Source organism: Phalaenopsis equestris, unplaced genomic scaffold (assembly GCF_001263595.1).
Source record: "Phalaenopsis equestris unplaced genomic scaffold, ASM126359v1 Scaffold000022, whole genome shotgun sequence".
In the NCBI taxonomy this organism is placed as follows: Eukaryota; Viridiplantae; Streptophyta; class Magnoliopsida; order Asparagales; family Orchidaceae; genus Phalaenopsis; species Phalaenopsis equestris.
Window position 1 is genome coordinate 1298146 of NW_018164464.1, and position 21264 is coordinate 1319409.

At 35.2% G+C, this 21264-nt stretch overlaps 1 protein-coding gene across 1 annotated transcript in view; it reads left to right on the plus strand.

Moving 5' to 3' along the window:
* Window positions 1-14828, plus strand: part of LOC110018484 (MLO-like protein 1) — a 52200-nt gene extending 37372 nt beyond the window's left edge. Inside the window, exons 10-14 of the mRNA XM_020715818.1 lie at window positions 8211-8251; window positions 11831-12040; window positions 12418-12485; window positions 14099-14159; window positions 14447-14828. Coding sequence (XP_020571477.1) covers window positions 8211-8251; window positions 11831-12040; window positions 12418-12485; window positions 14099-14159; window positions 14447-14704 — 638 coding nt within the window. The 3' untranslated portion in view covers window positions 14705-14828. The remainder of the gene's footprint in view (window positions 1-8210; window positions 8252-11830; window positions 12041-12417; window positions 12486-14098; window positions 14160-14446) is intronic.
* Window positions 14829-21264: the final 6436 nt, after the last annotated feature.

The following is a 21264-nucleotide window of genomic DNA, read 5'->3' on the forward strand; positions in this document are numbered from 1 at the left end:
ATTTGAGGTAGAGTGCTCTTTCATTTAAACTGCGAAAAATATGAGGTCAGTTTGATTTCATATTTTTCTAAAATTACATATATATATATACGTAAATTAAAACGTCCTTCCGAAGCGGACGATGAGATTTCAATTCCGGCTGCCAACAGCTTCTTACGGGCGACCCTCCCAAACAACGTTTCTTTCTTTTTTGTGCCGACAGCCTATTGTGTGATAGAAAAGTACCGCTTAGACTTTAAGAAAAAAATTATAAGATGGTGGTGAGACCTGAATGCTTTTTGGCGCAGAATGTTGGTCTGTAAAAGAGAAGCATAAAATTAAGTGTTGCGGAGATGAAAATGCTAGGGTAGATGAGTGGCTTTATACTTAGATACAAGTGTGAGACGAATATATCCGTGAAAGGGTTGGAGTAGCTCCAGTGGCAGGCAAGTTTAGAGAGACCCGCCTTAGATGGTTTGGTCACATTATGTAAGACCCGAATTTTTTTCTTACCTTTTTATTCTTCTACGCGATTTTTTCTCTTTCCTTTTCTACTGCTCATGATATTTCCTTCACGATCGCTGATTTCCCAAATTTTCACATTTTCATTTTTCTTCTCTCGCTCGATGTTGCTTCCTTTCCGATTTGATCGACCCCCACCGCCTCTCACAGTTAATTAAGGAGGGCGGACGTGTGGGTTAGGGCACCGATATCCCGCCTCCTCCTCATCCCAACCTCCCTCTCCTCTTGCTTTCCCTGTTCGGCCGAAACCATCGCCTTCGTGACTGAACCCGTGTGATACATTCGGTATTGAAGCTAAATAGGAAGACAACGACGACATCACGAATATAGAGGCCCGAAAAGCCTCATCTTCTTCCTTTTGTTTTGTTCCTACCCGAAACCGTCGAGGAAGGTAACCCTTGCCTTCCTCTCTCTCGCACACTTCAATTTCTCTAAATCCCTCAAATTAATTTACCACGGGTTTGTTAAATCCCAATTTATGGCAAACTAGAGAAAAATGTGGTTTAGGAGCATATAAGATTTAATTGAGCTATTTTGTTGCTATAGGTGTGATGTATGTAAATCTCCCAAAATATTCTTTATAAATCAAATTTTCTTTCTTCCCCATCAACACAAACAAGACATTATTCTAGATTAATATTCATAACCTCTTACATATATATATTTATACACACACACACAAATATAATGAGTGCGCATTTCGTGGCCTGTTGGTAGAACAACCTCTCGGAAGGTTGTAAGTCCCCTCAGGTCACGGGTTCGAATCCCCTGGTGGAGCAATGTCACCTTAAGCCAGGTTGTACTCGAATTATTTGCACACCGGGTTGCCCTCAGACCTAGCGGGGGTTGAGCCAATAGGGTGGGTTGGGGACCCCAACCCATTCTTTCACACAAACACATACATATAATGATGATAATAATAATTTAATAAATAACAATAATTTAATAGTAAAAATAATAATAATAAGGGTCAATTTAAGTTCACTTAATATAGTAAATAAATAAGGCTAATTTCATAATTATTTAAATCAAATAGGATTGCTCGTCACGCTGTCAAATTAGTAGAAGGGTTGCGATTGTCGTCTCGAGGTAAGTAATTGTTATTTATTGGAGAATAAACGACCATTCCTAATTAAGGGCGTTGTCTCCTTGTTAATTATAGTAGAAACACATTTATTTATTATGTTTTGTCAAGTCAGTCGTTGCTATTTCAATAATGATGTTGGTGTCGACACTATTTTAGTTAGGGGGAGTTGCCCGTAAGAAGCTGTTGGTCACCAGAATCGAGATCCCGTCGTCCGTTTCGGAAGGACGTTTTAATTTACATATAGATTTAAGTTTAGAAAAATATGACGTCAAACTGACCTTATATTTTTCATAGTTTAAATGAAAGAGTACTATACCTCAAATCATGTATCTATCCGGAAGAATAAGCACAAGTCTTGAGGACGAGACTCGATCAAATAAACTAAGAAATATATGACGTCCGTTTGGTCTGTGAAACCGTTTTATTTGTCGACAATTTCCCGTATTTAATATGAAAAATTAAATAGAGTTTATATTAAGTTGGGGTAAAAAAAGTTTCCTATAAGGGCAAACATCTATAGTTAATTACTTCTTAAATGATCGAAGTTACCTAATAATACTCTCGATAAAAATTAGAAAAAATTATTTTCAAGGAGGTCAAAAGGATAGGACTTTTCAACGAAATCGGACAAAGAGATGTGCAAATGGGAATGGTGCAAACTTGGAACATTCATTGTAGAATCCAACGGAAGAAGAACTAAGAGATGTTACAGATCCGAAGGAGAACCTTGGTGACTTCCCAAACAATCCTATCATTTAGCTTCAGTTTACAGGAGAAATATTTAAGTATTTTATCCTGCCAATTTTATTTAATTGGGGCTTACATTTGTGTGAAACGATCACCCAAATAACCTGGAAGATATGAGGATTTAGGTCGTGACGAACAACAACCTCAGAATCCTAAGACGAGTTAGGGCTTAGATTGCACAATAAATTGCACAACATGGTTGTGTAAGGCCTAAAGATGAGGTGAGGATTTATGTTGCGCTAGGAAAACAACCTCGAAATCCTATGACTTGGTTGTTTAATTCTTAGGAACGGTGTAAGCTGGGGAAGACATGTTCTGTTGTTGAAGATGACCGTGATACCCACAACGCTAGCTCCAAACTCATTGTCGTGACATGTTTAGGTTTTCTAGGTTGGCTAATTATGAGATGACCCTATGGTTGTGTTTCCTTAAACATTTTACGAAAGACAGGTTGAAGTTGTACAGTGTATGAAATAACAGTAGAGTGTGTATTACATGACAAACAGTAGAGTATTCAGTGAAAAAGAACAGTACAACATGTGGTGTAAAGAAAAGGTAAAAGGACAGCAAAAGAGTGACTGCAAGAATGTAACATGCTGTAAACACAAAACAAATCTGTATACCTGGGAGATCCGTTGTTACTTAGGTGTAGTTGATGCAATGAGTACAAGTAACAAAATTTGAAGAAACAGACTGAAATGCATCATATAAACAAAAGCTAATGAAGAAAAGAAACATCATCCAGAAAACTTAAGAATGATCGTCTAAAGACTCATGACAGGAAAAGTAGGAGGAAACTGACGAATCGATAAATCGATGAAAATCATAGAAAACACGGGAAAATCCTAGAAAAAGATCACGAGTCTGTTTCATCAATCGAAGTTGTTTAGGCAACCTCGTCGGCGATCAGGATAAAAATGCGTCGCGACCCGAATCACGTCAAAAACTCGGCTCCCGAATCAAATCACGTCAAAAACTCGGCTCGAGCTCAATTAAACAAGACGGTGCGGAGTGCGACGATGCCAGGTAAACGCGTACAACCAATCCTAAGGCCAACAGTTCTTTAGGGATTCTCTTTGAGCTTCTTCACAGTAGCCCCACCTACTAGGTGCTAGAGGCCAAAACTACTATGTTGAACTTCAAGTCAAGCGAAGAAAAGCTCGGAATTTCTAACGGGGAGTTCCTTCGCTAGTTTTCTAGGAATAGTCGACAGGAAAGTCCTATGACTAGATCCTAGACTGTAAAAAAAAGGTGAAACTATGCCTCAACCAAAAGTGAGGTCAACAGTTAGCCTTTATTTATTGCTGGATATTTGATTTAACCCTGCACTATGATGTTTTCTTTTACCGCACTTGTGTGAATTCACACATTATATCACGAGTCTGCATGAAATATTATAACTTTAACGTGTTATACATGTGGAAATAATTTGGCATGCTTATGTATGATGGTGTGTAGGTCGGTATAATCCTGTTAGATTTTGGCTAGCCGAGACAACGGGCCCACAGAGTGACGATTCTACAGAAAATCTCCAAGTTTCTTTGGGTTAGTATTTGACATTCTCAGTTTCAGGGTGTCTATTAAAATTTAATATAAAAATATAAATAAAAAACATAATAATAAGAAACTTGATTGAAAATGATTGCATGTTTTCGTATAATATGCATATATGATATTTACCCCCATTTTTGTTTGTCTTACAGTGTTACATATGCACCTAGTGATTCTTCCTTGTTCATATTGCATGCCCCATTCCCCTTGTCATTTATCTTTTAATAAATAGTTATTATTTGTCGAGTTTGTCAATCTCATTCTTAATTTTTGCATAATAAGTTCCATTTAGCCACATGTAGGGTCGTCTCCATAGCAGCCAGCTTTTCAATTTTAGTTTTACAGTTTTGAGTATTTCTCTTAGTATTTGTTTCTAGCTATTGTATTTTTTTTTGTTGAGTAATTGTTCTATGCTATCATTTCTGTTTTGATTCAGCTAGTTTTTTATTTCAGTCCAGTTGTTTTGAACTTTCAGTATTAATAAAATTTACATATCCTTTTATTTGCAATGTAAGTTTTTCTTTGAAATACAAAACATGTTCCAATCATATCTTCATGCCCTGTGTTGTTAGGGTTTACCACCTTCCGGACCTGGGTTGTGACATATTAAACGTCGATCATCTTATGACCAAGTTAGGAGAGTAGATATTTTAGATTTGACTATGTTATGAAGGGTAGAGGTGAACCTAAAAGGACTTGACGCTCAATAGGAAACAATTGAGAAAAAGGATTTATATAGCCAATTTCACTTAGTGGGATAAATGTTTGGTGTTGTTGTTGTTGATGTGTGCATATGAAGCTTGTATTGATAGAAAGTATATGTGATTTAATTAAATTTAAGTGGTGGCATTCGTTGCAAAAATTTGAAGTGCAATAGGTTTACTAGATGATTCTTTACTACAAATTATTTCATAGAAAATTATAAATCTTTCTCAAAGCTTAGTCTATGCTTTTATACCAATTGGTAGAGATGTAAATGGCGATGATATTAAGTCAAGTTTGAGTGATAGATCAAAACTCAAATAAAAAGTTTTAATTTTAATTTGATGTTCTGTTTGGCACAGCTGCAGCTTATTAAAAATCAACTGTAAAACTGCTGAAAAATAATATGATGTTCAAAAGCTACGACGGAAAAAGTTTTAATTTTAATTTGATGTTCTGTTTGGCGCAGCTGCAGTTTATTAAAAATCAACTGTAAAACTGTTGAAAAATAATCTGATGTTCAAAAGCTACGACGAGACGGCTATTATATTTTTTTTTTTGAAAAAGTCGAATCCCAGCTAGAAAGCTGCCACCACACTTAGCCCGGACCGGTGGGAAAACTCAAATTTCAACGGTAGAAAACTGTCAAAATGCAGTTTATCTAAACAAACAACTGTTGTGCCGTGTCACACTGTCACCGCACCGTCACCCCAAGCGGACCCCGAGTCAATAGTTTGATTGCGACTCAAGTTTTGAACTTATTTCATTAAAGTTTTTTTTTAAAAAAATATTTTTTAGTTTGAATTCATGCTTATTATTTATATAAGGTATTAAAAATCTATTTATAAAAAAATTATATATTACTCCACTGCAGCTCTTCGTCGATCAAGCTTTGCTCTTTCGATTTTACCATTTCTGTCGTTTTCACTTCTGTCACCGCTGTCGAAGTGTGTCGTCTGTCGTGGCTCGTGCGGTATTGCTTGTGTGTCGTTTGCTGCGTCAGGATCACTTGTCACGCTCGGTACTGGTCGCAGCGCCTTCCAGCTTCCTACGCAATCTGAAACTGCTGTTTTGAGCAGGTCAGTCCTCGGGCTCGAGCTGTTGCAGGGGCTTCCGGTTTGCTTCTTCTGGTTTCGGAGGTTGCTCTCTGCTTTGTTGTCTTCACCATTCTTAACGTCGCTCCTCCCTTTATTGGGGATGGCTTCGGCCAGATGATATGTTGCTGCCCTTGCGGCTGTCCACGCCTTCGGTACACCTAAATCATGCTCTTTCACTCCTTTGTTTGAGTGAGCAGAGGACATCAAAAAACCTAGTAGGAAGAATGAGAAGTTTGTCATCTTTTTTACTGAAGTTGAATGTATTTAACTTGCTTCCTTCTGTCGACTGAATTTGGTTGGGAAATTTTTGTATAGTCATCCCAAAATGGAGCTAATTCGTAGGGAATTTGAGTTTATGCACCTTGTTGGGGATTGAAAAATTAGACTGTTAGATGAAAGCAACATTCTTATACGACTAAATAATGAAGAGGATTACACATGCTTATTTGCGAGAAAGTTAATATGGATTGATAACAAAGCAATGAAGATTTTGAAATGGTAAGTGGATTTTGACCCACAGACGGAACCACCAATCATTCTGATTTGGATTTGTCTCCCTGGTCTGAAATTTCATTACTTTACTCAAAAAGTGTTGTACTTTATTGCCTCAGCTTATGGTAAGCCACTCAAAACGGATATTGCTACCTTCAATCTTTTTTGTTCATCTGAAGCCAGAATACTAGTTGAAAAAGACATTATTTCATCCACTTCTAAGAAAATTTGGTTGGACACACAACACCATGAATATTAACAAAAGGTAGTGATTGAGTCTTTTCATTCGTATTGTTCAAAATGTCGTATGTTCGACCACTCCAATTTTCAATGCCACCATCTACACCCTCTCCTCAGATCAAAAAAACACAATGCTCCACCAGAGGCAATGAATTCATCATGTCCTGATCAGCTCCAAGTACAAATACAAAAGGATACCCATGAAGATCCATGAAGATGTCACTATTCTCGCAGGCAATATGACAATCATTCAGTCCCCACACAATGTTGTAGCTCCCCTATCTTTAGAACCTCCCATCATGGGTGAGAGGGACATTCTTCAGACCCCACATGTCCTAGAACCTATCACAGATATTACAGGTGGCAATATTTCTACTGTTTCACTACCGCCTCATAAACTCGAGCAAGATAGGCAATACTTCTACTGTTTCACTACCGCCTCATCAACTCGAGCAAGATGTCGAGCAAGATATTAATATTACTCAGGCTCATAGGGATCATGATGTGCAACATCTCACACCTGTCCGGTCAACTTTAGAATCTACTGATCAGATGAGTCAATCATCGGATGATGAATGACAGGTCTACACATCCAGGAGGAAGAAGAAGAATGGAGACCTACTTGAGCTCAGGATCTAATGGATGATACTTTGATTACTCCGGGCAATGGTACTCACATTACCAGTTTGTTAGCCGGCTCACTTCCGAAGACTAGGGGCAGAGGGAGGGCTGGACTTCCCTAGCACTTGCCCTTTGGTGGCTTTTTGTTTTTTTGTTTTACCTTTATGTATCTTTCTTTATTTGAGCTTGTGTGTGTTGTATTGTTTGAGTTGGACTTTCTTTTAGGCCCTCTCATACAACCTTTTTGTATACTTTCCGCTTTAATATATTAGCCCTTGGGCTTTTTCTATATACAAATATATATATATGTATGTGTATATATATATATATATATACACATACATACATATATCATATGTTGAGTTTACCCTTTATGTATTAACTTAATTTATTTTTGCATTTGTTCTAATTTAAATTAAGCATCCAAACAACACCACCCAATTAAAGCGTTATATAAAAACTTTTAGGTGATTTGATTATCATATATTTCTTTCAGAGGAACAAACTATTAAAAGAAACCCACCCTTTAATATTATAAATAGAATCAGAACTTAAGGAGAGGGTTGATGAAATCAATGATTAATGGGTGCAAGTATTTAAGTTTAAATCGTTCATCTACTTCAACCAATTTTAAAACTATTATAAATATTATTGTTTAATTAGAAATATAGTTAATATTGAATTATTATAGAGTATTTAATTTTATGGGGTAAACTTTTTAGCGTATTATATAATATTAAGGAGTTCGGTAAAAATTTAATGGTGGCTAGTGCATCTCTTAGCCACCTTGTGATTCCACAACTGATTCTAGAGCTGGTTATTTTCTTTTAAAACTGGTGGATGAACAGTGTTATCTACATTAGTGCCAATTATAGATGGTTTAGCACGCAGAATATCTTATGAGCTAGATCCTGGAGCGGTTGAGAATCTTACAATTTTACATGATAATAGGGTTAGAACTTTTGTCAACTTGACATATTGACGTTTTTAATTTTTTTAAAAAATTATTTATTACTATTTATATATTGACGTGCTTAATTTAATAAGTAAATTGATGAAGAGATGGCAACTCCTTGTCTTTTGGGTTACTGTCTTTATTTCAAAGCAAATCTGCATATCTGAACTTATTGTTCTACCTGCATTCTCACTGAATTTGCCATTTGTTTGTACAGGGTGGCATGCATATTTCTGGATATCCTTCATTCCTTTGATTGTAAGTATATGGTAAATATTTTTTATGATATTTAAACTTTAAACCTTTTGGTTTTTTATTGAAATTTCATGTTGTTATATGCAATGGTGTTGTAAATTGTAAAATAGGGTAAATTAGGTTTTATCTATTCATGGTTTTGAAGTTTAGGCTTGTTTAAGACCTGATTTCAATTTATTTACTGTTTTATGCACTTTTAACTTTTAAGTTGCAAATGATTCCCTTTCCATAACTATCATTACTAAGGTTTTTTTCATATAAAATTTGTAATTTTGTTAAAACATGTTGGAATAAACCAAATAAAAACAAATAGCCCAAACCTTATAAAAATGAGAAGAAAAATGAATTTCTGTGCCTCTGAAATCGATTCTGTTTATTAGAGCCATAGAATCACTCACCAAAAAAATCAAAGATTTTGGTTGATACATTCTGAGTCATATACATTCGAGTCATTGAACATTTCATAAGTGCTAAATTAGATATATCGGCATAACCAATAATTTAGAGGACTTGAAAAAGGAAAAATCAAACTATTGAAGCTAAGATAATGAGCAACTGATTGAATATACATCTGAAGAAGTAGCAGATGTAGGAAGTTTGATTGTTTTTTTTTTATTTAAATATCTACATGAGTTTCAGGTTAGAGATTATTTTTAGGTTTAGGAAACTGAGGAACGTGCTTGTAATGTTTGAAATATTTATTTTGTTTTACTACATATTGGTTAGATGTAAGCCTGTCTATGTGACATATCACATGGTCAAAATGTGTCTCACATGACCTTGGTCTCTGAAATATTTCAGAGAAAATGGTGAAAAAAAAGGTAGGTTGATTCTGATAAATCAGTGAGGATAATATATATGCAGATAGTAAAGAATTACTTTTTAGATCTAGAATATTTATCTTGAGGCTGACTTGTTCAAGGCGAAGGCATGGAAACACACTTGCGGTATAGGAGTTTGACAAGCCTAAGCTTGGGACAAAAGCACCGGGCCGAGCTCAAGACAGATCTGTTAGTTTGATCCAGAAAGGAGATCACCAGAGGACTAGCTAGTCAGGTACCTGAAGGATTCACGAAGCTGAGTCAAGGCAACTACCTGTTAGGTTTGGGGCTAACCAATTTTGGGACTATATCCACTAAGCTCTTAAAGAAATCACCCAGTTCTACCGAGGGACTCATTATACTAACTCGACTTAGACAGTCACCTGTGTTTGGAGGGCTACTCGACCACTACTACTGGAAGAGCTAGTGACTTCTCCAAGTCCAACGACCAATTAGTGGCTCAAGTCCAAGTCTATCTTAGACTATACATTTATCATATTTTTATATGTATAACTTACTCTATTGTTTTTCTTGTAGAGTTCAAGGCCAATTTCTATCTATAACTAGAGGATCTTAGGGATAGCCAATGGTTCAACACCACCCTGCTATATTGTTGCCTCTTGAGCATATAGTTGATTTTTTTAACTCTCTACTCTTCTCTATTCCCCATTCTCTTATCTTATTATTAAGTTTTTGATATAAACCACGAACAACATATGATACAAAAATGGAAGACTCCAAGAGGGCACCAAGCACTAAACCAACACAAGCTGAAAATATTAAGAGTTCAAAGCCTCCAAAAGGCTGCACCAATTGTCACACCCAAAGAAAGAAGGATCTATGGAGGGGAATCCAAAATTCAAAGCCTTTGGAAAGCGGGATCGATGAAATGAAGAATAGTATGATGATCAGCATTGCCTCAAGGAGAACCTTGATTTAAAGGATTTGTTGCTTAAATAAAAAATTACCGAATAACTTTGATTCTTTCTTTATATTGGGTAGGATCAGATATATATTCATATAAACAATAAATATTTTATAGCTTTAATTTATTCATGCTGTTGAATAAATGAAGTTGATATTTCCTGTTTGCAGACTTTGAATGAGCTTGTAGTGCAGTCTGTTTTCTTAGTCTCTTATTTGGAGATTTGAGAGAGCAGCTGTTCAGCTTGAAATTTCCAAAGCACTCTATAGAATTTCTCGAGATTTTTTTTGCTCTCGCCCAAGTTTTTTTTAAAAAAATTGTAAGGGATTGATGTTTTCTGTGGTAACAAACTCTATAATTAATTTCATCCTAAGCTAGATGCTCGAGAAATCTCTCAATTAAGAATACCATTGTGCTATGGACTGATGGTTGAAGTTTTATTTATAAGTGGGTGGAATGGTTAGGGATGGATCATCAACTGATCAACGTTTCATTGTTACATTGTCTTGGTTCTATCAATGCCAGAACGCTGAAAGGCCACACCATTCAAGGAGTTTTATTAGCAGAGTAGGATGACAATATGTTAAAAGGCGCATCCCATTGGATGGAAAAGACCTAATGTGACTAGCATGGCTAACTGTAGTTTAGAGGTTTAAGAACATGACAGCCAAATATATGGCACATTGGGTTCAAACAATTCATTCTATAGCTAGCACAATAGCAGATAGTTGAGTCGTAATCCACATGGGGGGATGAGTAGGGGAATCAAATTTTGAACGGTTGTACAAATAGGAATATGAAATTAGAGGATGAAAAGAATTTAATGCATCTAGTTTTGCGTGCTCTCTCTCTCTCTCTCATAAATTTATCATTACCAATTTAATTTAGTAGTGTCGTATCTACTATTTTATCTACTTTTAAAAATTTGATCTGGGAACCTTGAATAAAGGAAAATTTGAATATGTAACACAATCCTTGGTGTATTTACATATCTCACACTTAAACTTTCATATTTACATGCATAACACTTAACCTATGCATGAAAAGGTTTATTTCACTTTTAAAAGTGGTAATGATGCCATTGTTAATGTGATATTAAAGATTTGAGTGCTATCTATGTAAATATGGAAGTTTAGGTGTGGGATATGTAAATATCAAGAATTGTGTGATATTTTTGTGAATGCCCCCTAAAATAAAACTACTCATTCATTTGAGGGGGGTTGGGGCGTCAATTTTTTGGATCCACTATAATGAGTCTGATTTTGCACTCTCCCTATTTGTGAGTGAGAATTTTGGCATCAGCAGTTCAATCGTCCAAGATAAATCGTCCAAGGTAAGATTAGACTCATTGATTGATAGATCATGACAACTTTTTGAATCATCAGTGAGAGATTATCAGTCTGCATTTCCAGGTTTACCGGGTTAAAATTAAAGGATCCTCTACAAGCTCTCTAAAGCTCAGCTATGTTTTCGCTGCTTAATGAGCTTTTGGCCTCACCCATTTGTCTTTTTCTTTTTTTTTTTTGTGAACTTGTTGAGTCTTATAAACCATTTTAACTTCCATTTTTTCCTCATTTACATGGTTATTAAACAAAGCTAATTCTCATCTTCAAATACCTGCAAAACCTACTCGTAGCTTTTAATTCCTACATCTACATGATGGCGAAGTAAAAGCCAGGGGAAATAATGTAAATTACAGGGTTGATCTACAATTTTCTACATTTTCACATTGTGCCAGCAAATTTTACGTAATTTCTACTGCAAAAAAGACATCTATATCTAAATTTCTTTGTATTTTGTTGGCTGCTATGTTCTGTAACCTTTATGTGCTCGCAGCTTCTGTTCACTGTTGGTACCAAATTGGAGCATATAATCACTCAGTTGGCTCATGAGGTTGCGGAAAAAAACACAGCCATTGAAGGAGATTTGGTTGTCAAACCTTCAGATAACCACTTCTGGTTCCATCGCCCTCAAATTGTCCTCTTCTTGATCCATCTGATCCTCTTCCAAAATGCATTTGAGATCGCGTATTTCTTCTTGATATTGGTAAGCGATTGTTGTATGTCTACAAACTTAATTGAGGTGATTACACACAGCACTCAAAACATTGCTATTTACAAAAAAAGCACCCTATTTCATCCTTTTTACAATTTCCCAATCATCAAAATTCACGTTAAAACTCCAATCCATAATTTTCATTTTAATCAAATTCTCAATAGTTCGATCGTGTCGTGTAAATTCATCGGTTTGGCAGTTCAAAAAATTACTTGGGTGCTAATTTTGTAAATAGCAATGTTTCAAGTACCATGCATATAATTATCTCTATTTTTTTTTTTAATATATAGTTGAATGGTTTGGGATTTTATTTTATCCCGTCAATATTTTCTGCATCGAATTTGATGGAAAATACTTTATATTTGCAGACAACTTATGGATACCACTCGTGTATCATGGGTAGCAGCAAATACATCATTCCCAGAATCTCAATTTGGTAAACAAAAAGGCACTCAAAATCTTATGTATATACCACTCAAAATTTACTTACATACCACACACAATTCTTATGTATTTATATTTATAACACTCAAAATCTTAGTATTATATAGAAAATATCACAATTATAAAATGAAATACCTTTTTATGCATAAGTTCATGACAACAAAGTGTTATAGGTATAAATATTAAATTTTAGGTATTTGATGTCACGACTTGGCCCGAGGTTTGGAATTAACCAAAACGGGTACAGATGGTCGGACTGTGTGAATTGAATTTTTTATATTAATATGTAATTTAACAGATGACAGAACCACTAATTAAATTAAATTAAAGCAGTATAGTTAAAATTACATCGTTGATGGTTGTTCGTGTCTTCTATAAACATTTTCTTCTCACACTCATCTTTTAATCACTTATAATTTATTTGAAAAGTTAGTTTAAAATAATAACAAGCTAAACAAATCAGTGAATACACATACTCTTAAAGTACAATGATACAAGGAAAAAGAAGAAGAATATGCATGTCACTTAAGCTTCTTTATAAATCAGTATAAATATTTAGCATACTATTCAAGGAGTTTATATCAATATCACGCTAATATCATTTTATATCTATACAAACATCACATGAGCACCGTCTAAAAATTGTACCACTTAAAGTACTTCAATATCAACATCATTTTCTATTTATGTGCACGTGTACATTAGTGTTCCCTCATTAGTATTATCAAGGGGTGGCTCCATCATAGCCAATCATGCACATACAAGCAATCGATTCAAATCATATCATTTATAATTCCATATAACTCAAGTGTAATGATTGATTATTTTATATTATGAGATTATAAGCATTTGCATTGAAATGTCCGATAAAATTTAATAATATAACAGGCAATTGCATTAAGCAAACATAATTAACAACCCATAAAACTGAGTTAGAAGAGATATCAAAACAATGTTATAATTTAAAAATATGAGTACCCACCTCGATGCCAACTAATTTGCTATGTCTTGACGTCTATTCTTCTAAAATCAAAATCTTAAAATATGATATAAAATTTAATTTCTTATTTTTAAATAAACTATTATCATTTTATTTTTGCTCCTTGTTTCCTCTGGCATTGCACCTCATGAAATTTTTGGTTTTGGCTCCCTCTCGGTTGATATCGTGGCTCAATGCAACAAGAAACGCTGCGATCGTCTTCTTCCCTTGAGCAAAAAGCTCTTGCCTCCCTTCTTTTGGTAAGACAACGTGCTACTCCTTCCTTTCTCTGCTCTCTGATCACACACCCTAAAGCACCTGCATTGATTTATAGGATAAATTTGTCTGTTTGGCTTCCAACCCCCCTCGCTTCCTCTTCCTTCTGATCTGCTGCCCGACTGCTCTTTTCCTCTTCTTGACTTCTTCGTTTCCTCTTCTGTCTGCTCATTTCCTCTTCCCCGAAGTAGTAGAACCGTTGCATTTGATATGTAAAACCCATAAGAATTGCGTGGTATATATGTAAATTTTCCCAGAAAAATGCGGGAATTTTTCTCCTTTGCATACCTATATGGTTATTTTACACTGCTAAACAACCTATAAACTTTCTTGCTCTTTTTGTGGTGCAGCGTTGTTGTACAGATTATTTGCAGCTACAGTACACTACCTCTTTATGCGATCGTTACACAGGTGACTGCAATCTTACTTTTGTTTCTAAGCCACGGGACTGTTTAGGATTCTTTTGTTTTGTTTATATTGTGATTTGAAATAAAATATATCTGAAATTTTATGTTTAATGATTCTTAAAAACACTCAAAAGCACTCATTAATTTCTTTTGAATGTTTTTAATTATGAGTTGATTTATTTTAAAAATAAAAATAAAAAAGCGTAAAAAATACATTAAATAAATATCTTTTTACAAATAAAGGGGGAAAAAAATGAATGGCTTAAATGTGACATGTTATTTTGATTTAAGATGGGGAGTTCATTCAAACCAGCGATATTCGAGGAACATGTGCAAGAGGGCCTTGTAGAATGGGCACAAAAGGTGAAAATGAAGGGAAGAAGGGCAACTTCTGGTGTGAGTGCTCGACCGAAAGAAGACAGCATTCAGCTTCAGAAGGTTCTCACTCAGTCAGATCCTCCCATGCAGGAGAGCCGAGTTGAGATTGTTGAAGTTGATTCAAGTTCAAATATGCATGAAAACAACCAAAATGGCAACCACAAATCATGAGCATGTATTATTTCCTACATATTAGCTGTCTTTTGTATATGATCTTTTAGTGTTTATATCATCATTGCCATAGAAATATAGATACACATGATTATTTTTATGTAAACCTTCAGTTTTTCAATTTTGTGTAGCTTACAAGAAAAAAAGTTTGTAAACAGATTATGTTCTTTTGATGTGAGGTAAACTGCAATGTTTAGAAATATTTCCTTGGTTATAGTTATAATAATTTATTATTACTCTTTAGGATTATGGTATCATTTAGATCATTCAATTCATATTATTATAATCATTCATCTACTAGAGGTTCTATTTTTATTAGCCTGATTTTGTTTTCTATCAGAAACATATAGATGAAATTCTTTTAGAGAATTTTAAAAAACCGATTGCATTGCACTTTTTTAGCGGCCTAAGTAGACCTGGGCATTGGGCGGGAGGCCCACAAAAATTAAAATTTGGCGAGCTCGACTCGGCTTGAGCCCGCTTTGATTTAGTCAAAGACTGAACGAGACCGACTTGACCATAAGTCTGGTCTCATAAATATATTTCTCATTTGCAAACTTTTAAGGTGATTAATTTTCTCATCCTTTTTTACCATAAAGTTTAATTTTTATACTAATATTAACCAAATCTTTTATTACACATAAAAATTATCAGTTTTAATTGGCTTGAGCCCGCTTTGATTTAGTCAAAGACTGAATGAGGCCGACTTGCCCATAAGCCTGGTCTCATAAATATATTTCTCAATTGCAAAATTTTAAGGTGATTAATTTTCTCATCATTTTTTGCCATAAATTTTAATTTTTATACTAATAATAACCTAATCTTTTATTACACATAAAAATTATCCCTTTTGATATTTTTTTTTAATGAAATACAACTCTAATGCATGTATAAGATGATAAATATGTAAAAATTGAAATTAGGGTGTTAGATATGTAATTAAATAAAAATTGATAAGTAGTATGTATGTAAATACTTTTTTTTTATGCAATATTTACTCAACTCCTTTGTATTTAAGCATAAAGATATTCTCACTTTAAAATCTTATATATTTCACATGTATATATTTGCTATTAAATTCACTTAAATGTATAAGAAAAATTGGTGCATATAAAATCAAATTAAAATTCAAGTTGCACATCCTTTCTTGTTTCCAATGTTCATATTACATATTTCTTTAATATTTTAAATAAAAAATATGATTCAAAAAAATGTTAAAAACTTTATTATTTATTTATTTATTTGGTATAAAAAAACTGCATCAAAACTTTAATCTTTATCTCATCTTTCTCGCTGCAAAAATTGGATTTTTACTTTTATTTTTTCTTCTCTCTTCAAATTCTATAATATGGAGAACTCGAACACCATTAACAGCAGACGGACGATAAATCTGAATGATTTCAGCCATCTTTCAACAAACAATGAAGCCGAGGGAAGAAGCAGGAGCTTGCTGTTTCAGGAAGCCATGAGAGGTCGAAAATGGGAGTTTGCTGAGAGTCTGCTTCTGACATCAGACTCACAAACTCTGAATGATTTTCTTCGCAGAGCAGTGGAGTTTATATGGTTTGTGAGGAGTGGGGAAGGACTGGAACAGTTCAATGAACTGATCAGAAAGATTGTTTTTCATGGTGGAAGAAATTTTATGAGGGCTGTTGCGACGGCTTCGTTTCTTGTGTCTTGTTTTGCAGTAAACCAGAGCTTGGGGATGAGCTTGGAAAATACTGTGTTTGTGATGGTTCAGAGAAAACATATAACAGTTTCTGCTTCTGATTAGTGGGCTGTTAAGGATCTGATTTTGAGTCGAGTTAGGGGTGGGTTTGATTTCGAGAGCTGAGTCGGATCGAAATTGAAATGAACTGGCTCCAATTGAGTTCTTAGATTCATTTAAGCTTCAAAATGGCTTGATCGGGCTCAAAATTGAAACTAACTGGCCCAAATTGTGTTAATCGGATTTGTTCCAATTTGAAATTGACTTGTGACTTGTTATATTTAATTTTACTTAGTATTATATATATTTTTTTTATAAATAAAATATGTACGAGTTGATCTTGCATCAATTTGAGCCAATTCATGTATGGCTGGAAATCAAATTGAAAAAAATTTGATTAACCAAAATTCAATTTGATCTTCGAGCGAATTAAAAATCTTCGAGCTAAATTCTCAGCCGTACTTTTGATCCGTTTTCAAAATTGCACGGAGATTTATATGTTGCTGCTGATTACTTTATTTTTCTAATGTTTTTAATTTTATTTTTATGATATATTGATATTAAAAATAGTAAGATACCGTTTTCACACATATAATTTATATAAAGATTGATATCTTGATTTATAAATGTATAGGAGTTTATATGCATACCACTGAATTCATATGTATTTTTATATTTCTAATATCTAAATTGGTAAATTTACATTCATACCACTTAATTCCTACATATTTACATATCTAGCATCTAACTTTCAATTTTTACATATATCACAAAAACTGTATTCCACTTTTAGGGACCGTTTGAGGCAACTTATTTGGTGTGGTGGCGTTTTGAAAATACACCTGACCTGTTTGGGTAAACTACGTTTTGGCAGCTTATGCGTTTTAAAAATACTGAAAACAGCGTTTTCACACCGCACCCATCTAGGTGCGGTGGCAGTTTTTTGACAGCGGTTTGGCTTTTCTAAAAAAATAAATATTTGTAATAGCCACCGCACATAACTTATCAACAGATTATTTTTAATCAGTTTATCAGCAGATTATCCAATAAACTGTAGCTGCTCCAATCAGACCCTTAAAAGTTAAAATAGTTGAAACTGTAGAGTGACAAATGTTAAAAAATAAAAGTTACGGTGTTAGATATGTAAATATATAACTCAATCATATAATAACATAGTTTCTAACTAAATAACATCATGACCTTATCTTAAGATTGGATGAGAGAAAAATAAAAAGTTAAAAATTTGGATGGAATTTTTTTCAAGCAGATATTGAGCTGCTTGAAATCTGATCATTAACAGCCCTAAACATTACTATGAATTTAACAAATTTAGCTCAAAGAACCTTAATGGTTATAAGAAATTTATTTAAATTTTGGCTCGTATTGATATCAGATTGAAATAGGCCGGTAGAATTTTTTTCTGAGCCAATTTGGTGCCGCCGAGCTCCGCTCGACTGGAAAAATAAAATTGATTCGTTAACCGCTGCATCTGAAGATCAAATTTTCTGAATAATTAGTTTGGAAGATGGCATCAAAATATCAAATCGTGATGCATAATTGAAATCGGAAGCAAGGGGGAGGCTACAGAAGTTCAAAAACTGGGCATTGAAATGCATTGGGATTCATGTTGAGAGGGTGCAAGAGAATTGCTAGAGGGAACGCAGCAGTAAGAGAAATCCAGCTCCAGCTCTCAGCATTCAAAGCTTTTCTGGATCTCGCTGCAGCAAACCTCACCTTATCTGTTGGTCTTCTAGAATCTCTGCCTATTTGATGGAAGGTTTGCTGATGATGTTGGCGGAGGGTGGAGCAGATGATGTCAACCGAAGCCTTCTGGGAGCGTCTCAGCTCGGCTGTGCGCAGCTCGTGCGCGTTATTCTTCAGGCAAGTTGTGTTTTTGGCTTCCAGTGGGTGTTTCATGGCAAATTTCTAACCATTTTTCTTGATCAAGTCCATTTGTCCGGACTATGGACGTAGCTCTACATGCGGACTCCTAATAATATATCGTCATGTGTGCTATATCGGCCCCACCTAAAAAATAGTGAAGTGAAACCGCGGATTCCGCAATAACCTCGAAATAAACCCAAAATAACCCCCGTTGTTCCACTTTATTAACCTCGAAATGACACCGTGGAGGTTATTTCGGGGTAATTTTTTAGTTATTTCATGATTATTAAACATATATTTCACTTCAATAACCCAGAAATAACCTCGAAATAACCTCTACGATATTATTTTGAGGTTATTGAAGTGAAACCACGGAGATTATTTCTAGTTTATTTCTAGATTATTGAAGTGAAATATATAGAGTTCTCTTCCATAGCCCCGAAATAACATATTATTTTGAGGTTATTGAAGTGAAACCACGGAGGTTATTTCTAGTTTATTTCTAGATTATTGAAGTGTAATATATAGAGTTCTCTTCCATAGCCCCGAAATAACCTCCGCGGTTCCACTTTAATAACCTCAAATAACCTTCGCAATGCAGCACACGTGGCGGCATATTATTGGAGTCCGCACGTAGAGCTACGTCAGGAGTTCGGACAGAGAAAGAGAATGATAATAATCAATGCGCTTTAAAAAATAAGCTTTTGCTTCAAACTCACTGTTTCCCAACCAAATCTCCTTCATTCATCAGATTGCCCATCAGAAAAACTTGGCTGTCGACGTTGAGGTCGCCTTCCTCCATGCCTCCCTATTCGGACTACTCAGAACAACGGATTGTTTAGTCGAAGAAAGACGAGCAACAGTCTTTCTAAAGCCACTGTGTGCTGCTGCTAGACTTGGTTGCTTGCCTGTGGTTCAATGGTTTGTCAGCCATGGCTGCCAAGATGGCTTTCTTGCTACAGCCTTAGCTGTCGCAGCCTCCAGTAACCAAGTTGAAATCACCACTTTCCTTCTCATCAAATCCCACCTCATTTCCTCACTTCCAAAAGCCAAAAGATTATCAAATTTTCTTACAAGTTCGGCAGCAACTCACTCCATGGTGTCTCCTTGCTCCTCCATCTCAACTTCCTCGGCGACGCTTCTGCAACTTATACTGTAGCAGATAACATGGCTCGATGAGACGATGCGAATGTGGTTCCAACTTTTTGTTAGATATGACTCATATATCAGATAAGGGACAGATGTTGTAGTGAAGCGGAAGCATCTGTCCAATCGAGAGTAGTTTTCGTTACGTGGGTTGGAGGTGCAGCGGCAACGCCCCTACAGTACGGTACAAGGGTAAATTTATAATTAAATTTATAAGTCTAATTATACACCGGGGCTATATATATATATATATATATATATATATATGATGTATATTAACCCTAGGGTATCTTGTACTTCTTTTTCTGAATTGAAAGTAAAGCCGCCGCTTTGCTCCCGATGACGTATGCATCTTTGTCGAACCTCGTTAAATCTCTATGTTTCTTTTTGGATTTGTGTCGATTCTTGTGTTTCTTTGCTCTAAAATTTTCAACACTTTCTTTCAAGAACGGTGGTCGGAATAAGCTTTTTTGGAGGGGATGAAGGAAGGGAAGGACCATTATGTAAACCTCGTGAGAATACTAAAAAGAGAGGAATCAGATGATTGGTCGAGGGAGCTTCCATCGCCATTGTTAACGGCTATTGTGTGCTTGCCGTTGTATAGGGAATGTGTGGCGGCCAACGGTCGGCTGCCGCCTCGAAGAATAAGAGAGCAGCTTGTGGAGATGACGGAAAGGCTCGCTAATGGAGCTGTTAATGAAGGAAATCAGTCCAATGAGTTATTGGCTGTGTTCGAGAATCATCTCCCTTTCTTTGTTCATTGTTCATGATGTTCTTTTGCTTCTTAGATTTCTGGATAGTTTGTGTAGTTAGTTTTTGTTTACACATTTCATTATTGCTTCAAACATAGATTAATGGAGTTTCGGATTAATGAAGACAGGTTGGGATTTACATCCAAACTATTTGTTGAAATAAGTTAAAAAGAATGATTTACATTCAAGTAATATGAGGGACTGCATTACAAAAATACATCTTTCATAATTAGGAAAATAAAAGATGACATAATTAGGAAAATAAAAGATGACAGCAAAGTAACCAAATGCAACAAAAGCATAACATAGGATTTGTACTAGGCTTGTATTAAAAGTATGACTCATATTTCCTTTGTATAAAATTTCAATTTGCTCATCTATTCACAATAATCATGTGTCTTATATGAAGATTAAGGGTCTATTTGCAGCAACTGCAGCTGTCCCAGAAAACTACTGTGAATAAGCTGGTTGGTTGTTTGTTTATTGCTGCTTGAAAATAGTTGCAGCACAACTATTTCTGGACAAATGACAATTCTGTCTCTATATAGTAATGTTGTTTTTGGACAAGTGACCACAAACCACACATGAGCCAACCCCACAACACAACATTAAACCAAAACACTAACATTTGACACAACCCACACCTCCACAACACAACCACAACCTCCACACAACCATAAGCACCACAACCACCTCCAACCATAATCAATTGTCATAACTATTTTATAAATACCTTTTTTTCTCATTCCTTGAGCCTATCACACTAAAACTTTGCCCCAATTACAAACATACCACATCACCAAACCCCTTCTCAAGTATAAGTTGTATGTAACGAAACAAATCAATCATTACTTCAGCTACCACATACCTTTAATAACTTCAACCATCCAACTCACAGCACAACCACCATAACCCACAGCACAACCGCCATAACCCACATCACAACCACTACACAACAACCATCCAAACACACATCCACACACATCCCACAGCCACCACACCACAAGACACAGCAACACAACAACCCAACCAACAACACAACCACCACAACCCATAGAACAACAACCACA